The sequence below is a fragment of the Coregonus clupeaformis genome, chromosome 12, assembly GCF_020615455.1.
Source record: "Coregonus clupeaformis isolate EN_2021a chromosome 12, ASM2061545v1, whole genome shotgun sequence".
NCBI lineage: Eukaryota > Metazoa > Chordata > Actinopteri > Salmoniformes > Salmonidae > Coregonus > Coregonus clupeaformis.
Window position 1 is genome coordinate 24,789,497 of NC_059203.1, and position 14,040 is coordinate 24,803,536.

The following is a 14,040-nucleotide window of genomic DNA, read 5'->3' on the forward strand; positions in this document are numbered from 1 at the left end:
CCTGCCTAGCTCTAAAACTGCTCTTAGCATTGAAATAATTTGCACCATATTCTGTGTTTGTATTGGTCTCTTTGACATATCTATGTGACATGTCTCCTGAGTGGCGCAGTGGTCTAAGGCACTGCATCGCAGTGCTAGCTGTGCCACTAGAGATCCTGGTTCGAATCCAGGCTCTGTCGTAGCCGGCCGCGACCGGGAGACTCATGGGGCGGCGCACAATTGGCCCAGGGTAGGGGAGGGAATGGCCGGCAGGGATGTAGCTCAGTTGGTAGAGCATGGCGTTTGCAATGCCAGGGTTGTGGGTTTGATTCCCATGGGGTGCCAGTATAATAATAATAAAAATAAAAAAATTGTATGCACTCACTAACTGTAAGTCGCTCTGGATAAGAGCATCTGCTAAATGACTAAAATGTAAATGTATCTACAGTAACTCTTTACCCTGGCTTTAGGGGATGCTCTAAGCAAGGTCAACTAATCCGCAGTGTGTGTGGAGACCACTGTGCATGTGTGTGTGTCAAGAGAGACAGTCCGTGTGGTATTGTAATCCTGTTTGTGTGCGTATGTCTGTCTCCACACACACACTCTTGCAACGCTGCTGCCGGTGTGTTTTGGGAGCCATGCTCAGCTCAGCAGCTTTTAGATGGTGATAATGGCGCTCACTCCACAAAGCTCTATTTCTCCAGATTGCCTCTGTCACAGGTCAATAAGCCAGTTAATTACCACAATGCATCTTCTGCCATCAGATTAATGTGGGCTGCACTTCCCAGTTTATTTACAAAGAGATTATCTGTGTTTTAGTCCCTGACGGGACACCAGTATCGGACATCATCAGACATCAGCAGTGAAAACAGTCAATACAGGCACGGCCAAAGGCAGAGGTGACAGGAAGCAGAGTCTCAAAGCAGACCTGGGTTCAAATACTATTTGAAATCTTTAGCATTTGCTTTAGCCTGCCTGGAGTGCCAAATGGGCAGGGTTTGTACTTCTTATGACTATTATATTGCTTACATTGTGTCAGGCAAGCGCAATCAAGCCCAGGATTTCAAATAATTTCCAATAGTATTTGAACCCAGGTCTGTCTCAGAGTTAGCCTAGGCCTCAGAGACAGAGATGGGGTAGGATTAGAGGAGAGATGAACATGCCCCATGGATAAATGTTGCTCCTTTTTGGAGATAGTCAGCTGGCTGTCGTGAAGACAGTGTAGTCCAAGGCCACCCACCAAAAAAAGCTTCTGAAAAGGCATTCCGTGACCCAGGAAACAAAACAAATTTGCAAATTTCAACATCTTAATAGATAATTTTATGAATATAAACACTGTGTCGTTCAAAACTTGTAAAAGTTGCACATTAATTAAATATTATAAATCAAAGGTACGATTTCGAAATCATAGCGCATTTTGGATAATTTCTCCTCGCAACATTATGAGGTTGCCATGTTACATCTTGGTTACAATTTTTACACACGTTACGTTGTCCATGCTTGCAGAAAGAAACGTATGTACCGGACCGGAGGAATCCCAAAATAATATGAGATAAGAAGCTGTTGAAACTGATTTTTCTCAGATGGCAGAACAGTGCTTTATTTAGCTGTCGGGACCTTGCTTGTTTTGAGAGCCGTGTTAGCTAGCAAATGTTATGCTGTCTTTAGTTATGCTAGTAGGCAAGAGTAATGATGGCCCTTCTAGGCTATATAGAACCATGGTGGAGTCAGTGCCTTCAAAAAGACGCCATTACTATTTCTCTCTATACAGCTGCCAAAAATGTCTTAACCACTCTACATGGTTAAAACATATTTTCTCATTTCGGGGTTAATCTGGATCAGTGAAGGTAACGTGTTGCTTGAGCTGATGCAAGGACGAACACTGAACACACAAATAGTTCTGTGTGCCAGTGTGCAACAAAAGTAACCAAGGTGAACAACGTCGGAACGTTGCTAGGGAAATTACCCAAGATGCTCTGTGATTTCAAAGCTAAATGTCATGACTTTGATTAAAGAAAAATTAATTATGTGCAACTTCTACAAGTTTGAATGTCACACCATATTCATGTTCATAACATTATCTACATAGTGTTGCTGAAATTTTGCAGTTCCGTTTTCTGGGTAACGGAACAACACATTTTCGTTGGGTGGCCCTTGGAATAAGGGTGCAAAAGCTGTCATCGTTTTCTCCCGATGATGATGGAGATCTGGCTCAACTCAATGAGTTTCCTTATTAGAAAAATAGTAAATAACCGATTAGTCGATAATTGTCTATATATCAATTAATCATCTGAACTATAATCAACTAAAATCTGCCTATAACTATAGTCAAGTCACAAGCCTGTATTTTTGCAACTGAAGTGCAACACAGTCCCACACTCAAGTCCCCAACCTTCTTTTCCTGAATGTGTATGTTTATGTTAATCTGTGTGTGTTTGTGTGATGACTGTGTGTATCTCTCTGTGTGTAGTTTAACCAGACTGGCCATGGCAGTGTGTGTAGCCAGGCCATCATGCTTGTGACTGACGGGGCCACACAGATGTACGACGATGTTTTTGCCAAGTTCAACTGGCCAGACAGAAAGGTGAGAAACTGGTCATGACTGGGCAGAGTACAATAGCTAGTGTTCTCTCTCTCTCTCTCTCTCTCTCTCTCTCTCTCTCTCTCTCTCTCTCTCTCTCTCTCTCTCTCTCTCTCTCTCTCTCTCTCTCTGTGTCTCTCTGTCTCTCTCTCTCTCTCTCTGTGTCTCTCTGTCTCTCTCTCTCTCTCTCTCTCTCTCTCTCTCTCTCTCTCTCTCTCTGTGTCTCTCTGTCTCTCTGTCTCTGTCTCTCTCTCTCTCTCTCTCTCTCTCTCTCTCTCTCTCTCTCTCTCTCTCTCTCTCTCTCTCTCTCTCTCTTTCTCTGTCTCTCTGTCTCTCTGTCTCTCTGTCTCTCACACATGCGTACACACACACACACACACACTATTTTAAGTATACCGAACAAAAACAATTTCAAAGATTTTACTGAGTTACAGTTCAGGAAATCTGTCAATTAAAATAAATTCATTAGGCCCTAATCTATGGATTTCACATGACTGGGCAGGGGCGCAGCCATGTTTTTTTCACACAAAAGGGGTTTATTACAGACAGAAATACAGTTGAAGTCGGAAGTTTACAAACACTTAGGTTAACTTAAGTGTTATATTGTCTTCATGTTATATGTCAATCTTAAATGCAACGTAAGCACCACATAGAAGTTCTTAAGCGTTACAGTATGTTGTCTGACAGTCTTAAACGTTTAAAGTGTTAAGATTCTGTCCTGTGTGTCATCACCGTTATATTACATAGGGGTTGTGATTTAGGTGTGAGTCGGTCGGTCTTTCAATGTTACAAAAACAGTGTATAGAACTTGTTTTTCAACCACTCCACAAATGTCTTGTTAACAAACTATAGTTTTGGCAAGTCGGTTAAGACATCTACTTTGTTCATGACACAAGTAATTTTTCCAACAATTGTTTACAGACAGATTATTTCACTTATAATTCACTGTATCACAATTCTAGTGGGTCAGAAGTTTAAATACACTAAGTTGACTGTGCCTTTAAACAGCTTGGAAAATTTCAGAAAATTATGTCATGCCTTTAGAAGCTTCTGATAGGCTAATTGACATAATTTGAGTCAATTGGAGGTACACCTGTGGATGTATTTAAAGGCCTACCTTCAAACTCAGTGCCTCTGTGCTTGACATCATGGGAAAATGAAAAGAAATCAGCCAAGACCTCCACAAGTCTGGTTCATCCTTGGGAGCAATTTCCAAACGCCTGAAGGTACCACGTTCATCTGTACAAACAATAGTACGCAAGTATAAACACCATGGGACCACGCAGCCGTCATACCGCTCAGGAAGGAGACACGTTCTGGCTCCTAGAGATGAACGTACTTTGGTGCGAAAAGTGCAAATCAATCCCAGAACAACAGCAAAGGACCTTGTGAAGATGCTGGAGGAAACAGGTACAAAAGTATCTATATCCACAGTAAAACAAGTCCTATATCGACATAACCTGAAAGGTCGCTCAGCAAGGAAGAAGCAACTGCTCCAAAACGGCCATAAAAAAGCCAGACAACGGTTTGCAACTGCACATGGGGACAAAGATCGTACTTTTTGGAGAATTGTCCTCTGGTCTGATGAAACAAAAATATAACTGTTTGGCCATAATGACCATCTTTATGTTTGGAGTAAAAAGGGGAATGCTTGCAAGCCGAGGAACACCATCCCAAACGTGAAGCATGGGGGTGGCAGCGTCATGCTGTGGGGGTGCTTTGCTGCAGGAGGGACTGGTGCACTACACAAAATAGATGGCATCATGAGGAAGGAAAATTATGTTGATATATTGAAGCAACATCTCAAGACATCAGTCAGGAAGTTAAGGCTTGGTCGCAATTGGGTCTTCCAAATGGACAATGACCCCAAGCATACTTCCAAAGTTGTGGCAAAATGGCTTAAGGACAACAAAGTCAAGGTATTGGAGTGGCCATCACAAAGCCCTGACCTCAATCCTATAGAAAATGTGTGGGCAGAACTGAAAAAGTGTGTGCGAGCAAGGAGGCCTACAAACCTGACTCAGTTACACCAGCTCTGTCAGGAGGAATGGGCCAAAATTCCCCCAACTTATTGTGGGAAGCTTGTGGAAGGCTACCCGAAACGTTTGACCCAAGTTAAACAATTTAAAGGAAATGCTACCAAATACTAATTGAGTGTATGTAAACTTCTGACCCACTGGGAATGTGATGAAATAAATAAAAGCTGAAATAAATCATTCTCTCTACTATTATTCTGACATTTCACATTCTTAAAATAAAGTGGTGATCCTAACTGACCTAAGACAGGGAATTTTTACTAGGATTAAATGTCAGGAATTGTGAAAAACTGAGTTTAAATGTATTTGGCTAAGGTGTATGTAAACTTCCGACTTCAACTGTACTCCTTAGTTTCATCAGCTGTCTGGGTGGCTGGTCTCAGACGATCCCGTAGGTGATGTGGATGTCCTGGGCTGGCATGGTTACACGTGGTCTGCGGTTGTGAGGCCGGTAGGACATACTACCAAATTCTCTAAAACGACGTTGTAGGCAGCTTATGGTAGAGAAATGAACATTCAATTCTCTGGCAACATCTCTGGTGGACATTCCTGCAGTCATCATGCCAATTGCACGCTCCCTCAAAACTTGAGACATCTGTGGCATTGTGTTGTGTGAATAAAACGGCACATTTTAAAGGGGCCTTTTATTGTCCCCAGCACAAGGTGCACCTGTGTAATTATCATCAGCTTTAATCAGCTTCCTGACATGCCACACCTGTCAGGTGGATGGTTTATCTTGGCAAAGGAGAAATGCTCACTAACAGGGATGTAAACAAATATGTTCCCAAAATTTGAGAGAAATAAGCTTTTTGTGCGTATGGAATATTTCTGGGATCTTTTATTTCAGCTCATGAAACATGGGACCAACACTTTACATGTTGCGTTTATATTTTTGTTCAGTATATTTTGATATTTAAAATATAATGTATTTTTATTATTACACTTAGCAAATGTGCTAAACTTACTGATCCTATCTTATTCTATCATATCTTGCTACTACTCCTACAAATTAAATCAGAGATTCACAGGAAGCCATCTCTGCAGCCAACTCCAACACCCCCGGAATGGCTACAGGTTTTTTCATCTCTTCATCAGAAATGAGTCGTAAAACTCCATCCTTGTAGAACTCTCTCCTCACTCTCCTGTAGAACTCCACCTTGCGCCTCAGCTCCATGTGCTTGAGGAACAGACAGCGTTTCTCCTGCTCAAGCAGGTGTCGGTTGTGGTAGCGGAAGCTGGTCATGTTTAGGGATTGGGACTTCCAGTACCACTCACACATAAAAAAAAGTTACACATAAAACCAATTATATTTCTACCTAAATGCATTCTAAACATGCACACACATACTACATGTTAATGTTTTTAAATGTATGTAAATTATAAAGTATTTTTTTCTATAATGTCTTTTTTGTTATATTTTTATTTTACCTTTATTTAACTAGGCAAGTCAGTTAAGAACAAATTCTTATTTACAATGACAGCCTACACCGGCCAATTGTGCGCCACCCTATGGGACTCCCAATCACGGCCGGTTGTGATACAGCCTGGAATCGAACCAGGGGTCTGTGATGCTGAGCTGCAGTGCCTTAGACCACTGCGCCACTGCTGTTGCTATTGGCGTCGGCTAATGGGGATCCTAATAAATAAAAAAAACACACAAAAATAAGTAATGATCAAAATCCTGGTAAAAATACAGTATTTGTTTCTTACCATCGTTGATGGAATTTGAAGGTCTTGCAGGAAGATAAAATGCCAAAAATGTTTTCAATTCGACTTTTGCTTTCAAAAGCAGCTCAATAGAACATGTAAGAATGAACTATAGCCATTGAATTCTACCGTGCTGATATACCGTGCGTTATAGGGAAATAATGCATTCTCTAGAATGCCCTTCAAGCCAATCAGAAACAAGTATTCAACAACGCCATGGTATAAATTGAAAAAGAATGAATAGAAAGGGAGCTCCATTCAAGTCAGTAGTGCTGCATTGGTAAAATCACTGGGGAAGCTAAGCCAGGATGCATGTGTGTGTGTGTTTTGTGTGTGAGTCTGAGTGTGTGTGTGCGTGTGTGTGTGTTGGAGTGTCAGTGTAGTATGTGTGAGTGTGTGGTTAGGGTCCAGTTAATGTACATCTAGCCTGTGCAAAAAATAAGAATAATTAAGGGGGTCAATGCAAATAGTCCTGGTAGCCATTTGATTAACTGTTCAGCAGTCTTATGGCTTGGGGGTAGAAGCTGTTAAGGAGCCTTTTGGTCCCAGACTTGGCGCTCCGATACCGCTTGCCGTGCGGTAGCAGAGAGAACAGTCTATGACGTGGGTGGCTGGAATCTTTGAAAATGTTTTGGGCTTTCCTCTGACACCGCCTGGTATAGAGCTCCTGGATGGCAGGAAGCTTGGCCCCATTGATATACTGGGCCATACGCAGTACCCTCTGTAGCGCCTTGCAGTCGGATGCCGAGCAGTTGCCATATCAAGCAGTGATGCAACTAGTCAGGATGCTCTCAATGGTGCAGCTGTATAACTTTTTGAGGATCTGAGGTCCCATGCCAAACCCTTTCAGCCTCCTGAGTGGGGATAGGCGTTGTCGTGCCCTCATCACGACTGTCTTGGTGTGTTTGGACCATGATAGGTCTTTAGTGATGTGCACACCAAGGCACTTGAAGCTCTCGACCTGCTCCACTACAACCCCGTTGATGTGAATGGGGGTGTGCTCAGCCCTCCTTTTCCTGTAGTCCATGATCTGCTCCTTTTCTTGCTCACGTTGAGGGAGAGGTTGTTGTCCTGGCAGCACACTGCCAGGTCTCTGACCTCCTCCCTATAGGCTGTCTCATCGTCGTCGGTGATAAGGCCTACCACCATCGCGTCGTCTGCAAACTTAATGATGGTGTTGGAGTCGTGTGTGGCCACGCAGTCGTGGGTGAACAGGGAGTACAGGAGGGGACTAAGCATGCACCCCTGAGGGGCCCCCGTGTAGAGGGTCAGCGTGGCGGATGTGTTGTTGCCCACCCTCACCACACTGGCTGGCCCATCAGGAAGTCCAGGATCCAGTTGCAGAGGAAGGTGTTCAGTCCCAGGGTCCATAGCTTAGTGATGAGCTTGGAGGGCACTATGGCATTGAACGCTGAGCTGTAGTCAATGAACAGTATTCTCACGTAGGTATTCTTCCTTTTGTCCAGGTGGGAAAAGGCAGTGTGGAGTGCAATAGAGATTGTGTCATCTGTGGATCTGTTCGGGTGGTATGCAAATTAGAGTGGGTCCAGGGTTTCTGGGATAATGGTGTTGATGTGAGCCATGACCAGCCTTTCAAAGCATTTCATGGCTACAGATGTGAGTGCTATGGGGCAGTAGTCATTTAGGCAGGTTACCTTGGCATTCTTGGGTACAGGGACTATGGTGGTCTGCTTGAAACATGTAGGTATTACAGACTGGGTCAGGGAGAGGTTGAAAATGTCAGTGAAGACACTTGCCAGCTGGTCAGCGCATGCTCTGAGTACGCGTCCTGGTAATCCGCCTGGCCCTGCGGCCTTGTGAATGTTAACCTGTTTAAAGGTCTTATTCACATCGGCTACAGAGAGCGTGATCACACAGTCGTCATGATCACACAGTCGTCCGGAACAGCTGGTGGTCTCAAGCATGGTTCAGTTTTGCTTGCCTCGAAGCGAGCATAGAAGGCATTTAGCTCACCTGGTAGGCTCGCATCACTGGGCAGCTCTCAGCTGGGTTTCCCTTTGTAATCTGTGATAGTTTGCAAACACTGCTACATCTGAATTGAAGGAAATTATGAAAACACAGAGAGAGACGAAAGACAAATTGTTTTATTTTGGTTCTGTGGTTGCCATGGTGCTATGAGTTCGCCTAGGCAGAGAGCTCTGTAAATATTGTACACAATTTTGTAATTGTTTAGTTTTTTGGTTGCATTTTTGGGGGTTGGGGTTTGACTGCTCTGGGGGTTGATCACTTACATCTCGTGGTCTTGACGCTCTGATTCAAGTCAATTATAGTATAATGATGCCATTTTGAGTGTACCCATTCCAGGAAGTAAAAGCAGGAAGTTTACCCTTCAATCTGTGCTGTAAGGTTCTGACTAGAGAGAGTACAGCTACGACCAGAATTTAATTTTTTGTAGCAGGGTAAAATAATTAACTTGGCAATTTAGGAGACTTAGGTTAAGGTTAGGAAAAGGGTTAAGGTCCTTTCACAGCAAGGACGATAATCATACCGATATCTGTAATGATAAATTTTACATAAATGTTGGTCGAGCATCCACACCAGCGGACCGTTTATTTATGTATCGTTCTGCAGTCCACCTGTCAATCAACTGATCAACGCATCCTACTGCATGCTGTAGGCCTATAAATAAGGTGGTAACACAAGACCATTCAGTGCTTCAGCGTGTGTTCATTGTCATAGTGACAACTGTGAATAATACTTATACTGTATGTACATTATGAAAAATAATATAGAAACTCATATTTAAATGTAGCAATTCAACAACAAACACTGTTTAGCCTGCACATCTTTTACATTATGTCATTGCTTACTTCGTTGCTCAAGTGGTTTTGGAATGATTGTCAATTCATTTGGATCTTCTTTTTCTGTCCAGTGCGACAGTTCACTTGGCCTAGGCCTATTTTACATTTAGCAATTAACAAGAGCAAGCCTACTTCTCTCCACAAAAAGGCTATTAGGTCTAGTATAAAAAAAATCTACTAAAGAAATGGTCTATAGCTTTTGTAGCCTATAGCTTTTCATGTGAAGAGGAATAGGGGTGTGGCTAGCGTATAAAAAGGGGTTATTTTGGGGTTCTATATAGAACCTTTTGCTTCTTTGGAAAAGTGTAATGTGGATTTCATCTAACAACAGCTAACAAAAGCTAACATAGTCACATCAAACTAACTAGCTCCCTTTTCATTTGTTTTCGCTATTTTGCGTTCACATTTATATCCATATTAATGATGCTGCTGCATGATTTCAGCTGGTCAGAAAAATGGCTAGCTGACGTCCTACAGGTGAACGCTCTACGGCAGGGGGGATATCGAATTCACATTTTGCAACATTGCTGCTGAGGTCAGAGTGGCAAACAGCAAGGTTCATACAAACCTGTGCTGTTGCAAACTAAATGCTAGATAGAAGCAAGAGGAAATAATGTGTTTAATAAAAGGGGTTCTATATAGAACCTTTTGATCAATTAAAATTTTGACTGTCATTCTGATTCAAAAACCAACTGCCATTCCAGCATGAAGATGCAAGAGGAGGTGGTTGAACTTACAAATAGCATACAATTTCAATTGATAAAGGTAAGCAAAGTTGCTTATTTAATTCAAATATATGAAGCCAAAGTCATATGATAAACTATAGCTAGGCTAGATAGATAACGTTGTATTAGAATTTGAGCACTGTTTGTAAGCTAGCTAGCTAACTAGCTAACTTTGCTAGCTAGCTAGCTAGACAGGAAAAGTTAGCCACTTTACAAGATAGCTAGCTAACTCTTACAAAGAACCATTATTTTTATTCTGGGATATGCCAAATAGCGCTACAGACCCAGCCTGAAATTAGCAATTAGCTAATTGTTACTTTTATTTCAGCATTTTAGTGTGGAGTCAGATGAGGCGACTATGTTTCATGAAGCCATTAGAAGACTGTTGCTGACCTTTGTTGAATGCAGGTGATTGGCAGTGGGCTGACTAAGAGGAAGTATGTAATCTAAATCATTTATAATAAATTATGTATAATAAGTATTTGTGATTTAATAGCCTAGTTTATCATTACATGACTTTTAACACACTATCTATGTTTTGCTCAGTCTGGCAGTAACCCAATTATCAGAGGCAGAGGATCTCTCCTTTGGCTGCTTCTGATGATGACAACAACTGCATGTAAGTTGTTTTTCTACATCAAAATAATTATATGTCTACATAGCATTTTGTCTTCATTTTGGAAGATTAACTCATGCTTATTTCTGGAGATTAACTCATGCATATTTCTGGAGATTAACTCATGTTTATTTCTGGAGATTAACTCATGCTTATTTCTGTAGTTTAACTCGTGTTTATTTCTGGAGATTATCTCATGCTTATTTCTGGAGATTAACTCATGCTTATTTCTGGAAATTAACTCATGCTTATTTCTGGAGATTAACTCATGCTTATTTCTGGAGTTTAACTCATGCTTATTTCTGGAGATTAACTCATGCTTATTTCTGGAGATTAACTCATGCTTATTTCTGGAGATTAACTCATGCTTATTTCTGGAGATTAACTCATGCTTATTTCTGGAGATTAACTCATGCATATTTCTGGAGATTAACTCATGTTTATTTCTGGAGATTAACTCATGCTTATTTCTGGAGATTAACTCGTGTTTATTTCTGGAGATTATCTCATGCTTATTTCTGGAGATTAACTCATGCTTATTTCTGGAGATTAACTCATGCTTATTTCTGGAGATTAACTCCTGTTTTTGCTCTTTTCTTCTTCTTCTTCTCAGGAACCAGCCAGGCTAAAGAAGTCAGCCAGATTTGTGCCAAGATTGATGTGGGTCATCATTCAAACAAAGAGATGCCTCCATGGCCACCAGTGCATATTTCCAAACGATATTTGCATATAATGACAATTAAATCTAAAAACTATGCTGATATTCTTTTGTCCATTATTTAATTGTTTATTATATTCTTAGCTAACAATATTACAATTTATTAGTAGTAGTCATAATTCATAAATGGCACCATACAGGGTCTGCAGTGGGAAAAAAAAGTATTTAGTCAGCCACAAATTGTGCAAGTTCTCCCACTTAAAAAGATGAGAGAGCCTGTAATTTTCATCATAGGTACACGTCAACTATGACAGACAAATTGAGCTTTTTTTTCTAGAAAATCACATTGTAGGATTTTTAATGAATTTATTTGCAAATTATGGTGGAAAATAAGTATTTGGTCACCTACAAACAAGCAAGATTTTTGGCTCTCACAGACCTGTAACTTCTTCTTTAAGAGGCTCCTCTGTCCTCCACTCGTTACCTGTATTAATTGCACCTGTTTGAACTTGTTATCAGTATAAAAGACACCTGTCCACAACCTCAAACAGTCACACTCCAAACTCCACTATGGCCAAGACCAAAGAGCTGTCAAAGGACACCAGAAACAAAATTATAGACCTGCACCAGGCTGGGGAAGACTGAATCTGCAATAGGTAAGCAGCTTGGTTTGAAGAAATCAACTGTGGGAGCAATTATTAGGAAATGGAAGACATACAAGACCACTGATAATCTCCCTCGATCTGGGGCTCCACGCAAGATCTCACCCCGTGGGGTCAAAATGATCACAAGAACGGTGAGCAAAAATCCCAGAACCACACGGGGGGACCTAGTGAATGACCTGCAGAGAGCTGGGACCAAAGTAACAAAGCCTACCATCAGTAACACACTACGCCGCCAGGGACTCAAATCCTGCAGTGCGAGACGTGTCCCCCTGCTTTGTCCAGGCCCATCTGATGTTTGCTAGAGTGCATTTGGATGATCCAGAAGAGGATTGGGAGAATGTCATATGGTCAGATGAAACCAAAATAGAACTTTTTGGTAAAAACTCAACTCGTCGTGTTTGGAGGACAAAAAATGCTGAGTTGCATCCAAAGAACACCATACCTACTGTGAAGCATGGGGGTGGAAACATCATGCTTTGGGGCTGTTTTTCTGCAAAGGGACCAGGACGACTGATCCGTGTAAAGGAAAGAATGAATGGGGCCATGTATCGTGAGATTTTGAGTGAAAACCTCCTTCCATCAGCAAGGGCATTGATGATGAAACGTGGCTGGGTCTTTCAGCATGACAATGATCCCAAACACACCGCCCGGGCAACGAAGGAGTGGCTTCGTAAGAAGCATTTCAAGGTCCTGGAGTGTCCTAGCCAGTCTCCAGATCTCAACCCCATAGAAAATCTTTGGAGGGAGTTGAAAGTCCGTGTTGCCCAGCGACAGCCCCAAAACATCACTGCTCTAGAGGAGATCTGTATGGAGGAATGGGCCAAAATACCAGCAACAGTGTGTGAAAACCTTGTGAAGACTTACAGAAAACGTTTGACCTGTGTCATTGCCAACAAAGGGTATATAACAAAGTATTGAGAAACTTTTGTTATTGACCAAATACTTATTTTCCACCATAATTTGCAAATAAATTCATTAAAAATCCTACAATGTGATTTTCTGGATTTTTTTTCTCATTTTGTCTGTCATAGTTGACGTGTACCTATGATGAAAATTACAGGCCTCTCTCATCTTTTTAAGTGGGAGAACTTGCACAATTGGTGGCTGACTAAATAATTTTAGCTCAGTGAAGAAGAACCCTTGGGGTTCTGATCAAAGAACCCTATAAAAGGGTTCTATATAGAACGTTTAGGGGTTCCATAAATGAAGCAAACGATAGAACCCTTTTTGGTTCTATAAGGAACCTTTTTTTTCTATGAGTGTATAGCCCAGGGCTCTCCAAACCTGTTCCTGGAGAGCTACCGTCCTGAAGGTTTTCGCTCCAACCCTAATCAAATGCACCTGGTTCTAATAATTACCTGGTGGATAAGCTGAATCCGGTTAGGAAAAGTTGGGGTTAGAGCGAAAAACCTACAGGAGGGTAGCTCTCGACGAACAGGGTTGGAGAGCCCTGGTATAGCCTATTGTGCACAGGAACAGCTGGAAGAGAAAGGCTAGCGATGTGTAGCTGAAGTAAGAAGCTAAATATTAGCTAGATATTAGGCCATCCATTGCCTAGGGCTGTGAACTGCAGTGAAGGGTGACAGATAGCCTAGCAGTTAAGAGCGTTGGGCCAGTAACGGAAAGGTTGCTGGAAAGGTTGCTGGTTCGAAACCTCAAGCTGGCAAGGTGGAAAAATCTGCCGTTCTGCCCTTGAGCAAGCCAGTTAACCCCAACAACAACTGCTCCCTGGGTGCTGATGATGTCGATTAAAGGCAGCCTCCCCACACCTCTCTGAAACAGAGGTTGGGTTAAATGTGGAAGACACATTTCGGTTGAATGCATTCAGTTGTGCAACTGACTAGGTATCCCCCTTTCTCTAATTTGAATAACCGCTCAAACGTCCTGTTTTGAATGATCAAAATACACCATGAGTAACCTGCTAATGTACCTTTCTGGACCTTGTACTCTGTGGAGAATAGACCCATAACTGATCCAAATGGTTGGATAATCAGGCCTAGGCTGTATGCATTTATTTTGTCATGAAGCATTCAAAACAGGACGTTTGAGCGGTTATTCAAATTAGAGAAAGGGGGATACCTAGTCAGTTGCACAACTGAATGCATTCAGTTATGGGTCTATTCTCGACAGAGTACAAGGTCCAGAAAGGTACATTAGCAGGTTACTCATGGTGTATTTTGATCACACCATCACGCACTCTCTCTACATTCAAACTTCCCTATTTTACATTCAGCAAGCAAGAGCAAGCTGG

At 41.9% G+C, this 14,040-nt stretch overlaps 1 protein-coding gene and 1 long non-coding RNA gene across 3 annotated transcripts in view; both read left to right on the plus strand.

Annotated features, from left to right (window-relative positions):
- Positions 1 to 14,040, plus strand: part of LOC121578082 (voltage-dependent calcium channel subunit alpha-2/delta-3-like) — a 96,501-nt gene that overhangs the window by 25,407 nt on the left and 57,054 nt on the right. For both annotated transcript variants that reach the window (XM_041892175.2, XM_041892176.2), the window contains exon 11: positions 2,450 to 2,563. In XM_041892175.2, the coding sequence (XP_041748109.1) occupies positions 2,450 to 2,563 (114 nt within the window). The remainder of the gene's footprint in view (positions 1 to 2,449; positions 2,564 to 14,040) is intronic.
- Positions 9,265 to 11,221, plus strand: LOC121578117. The gene is made up of 4 exons (XR_006002734.2): positions 9,265 to 9,890; positions 10,179 to 10,287; positions 10,397 to 10,469; positions 11,080 to 11,221. It is a non-coding gene; the product is annotated as an uncharacterized LOC121578117 (long non-coding RNA).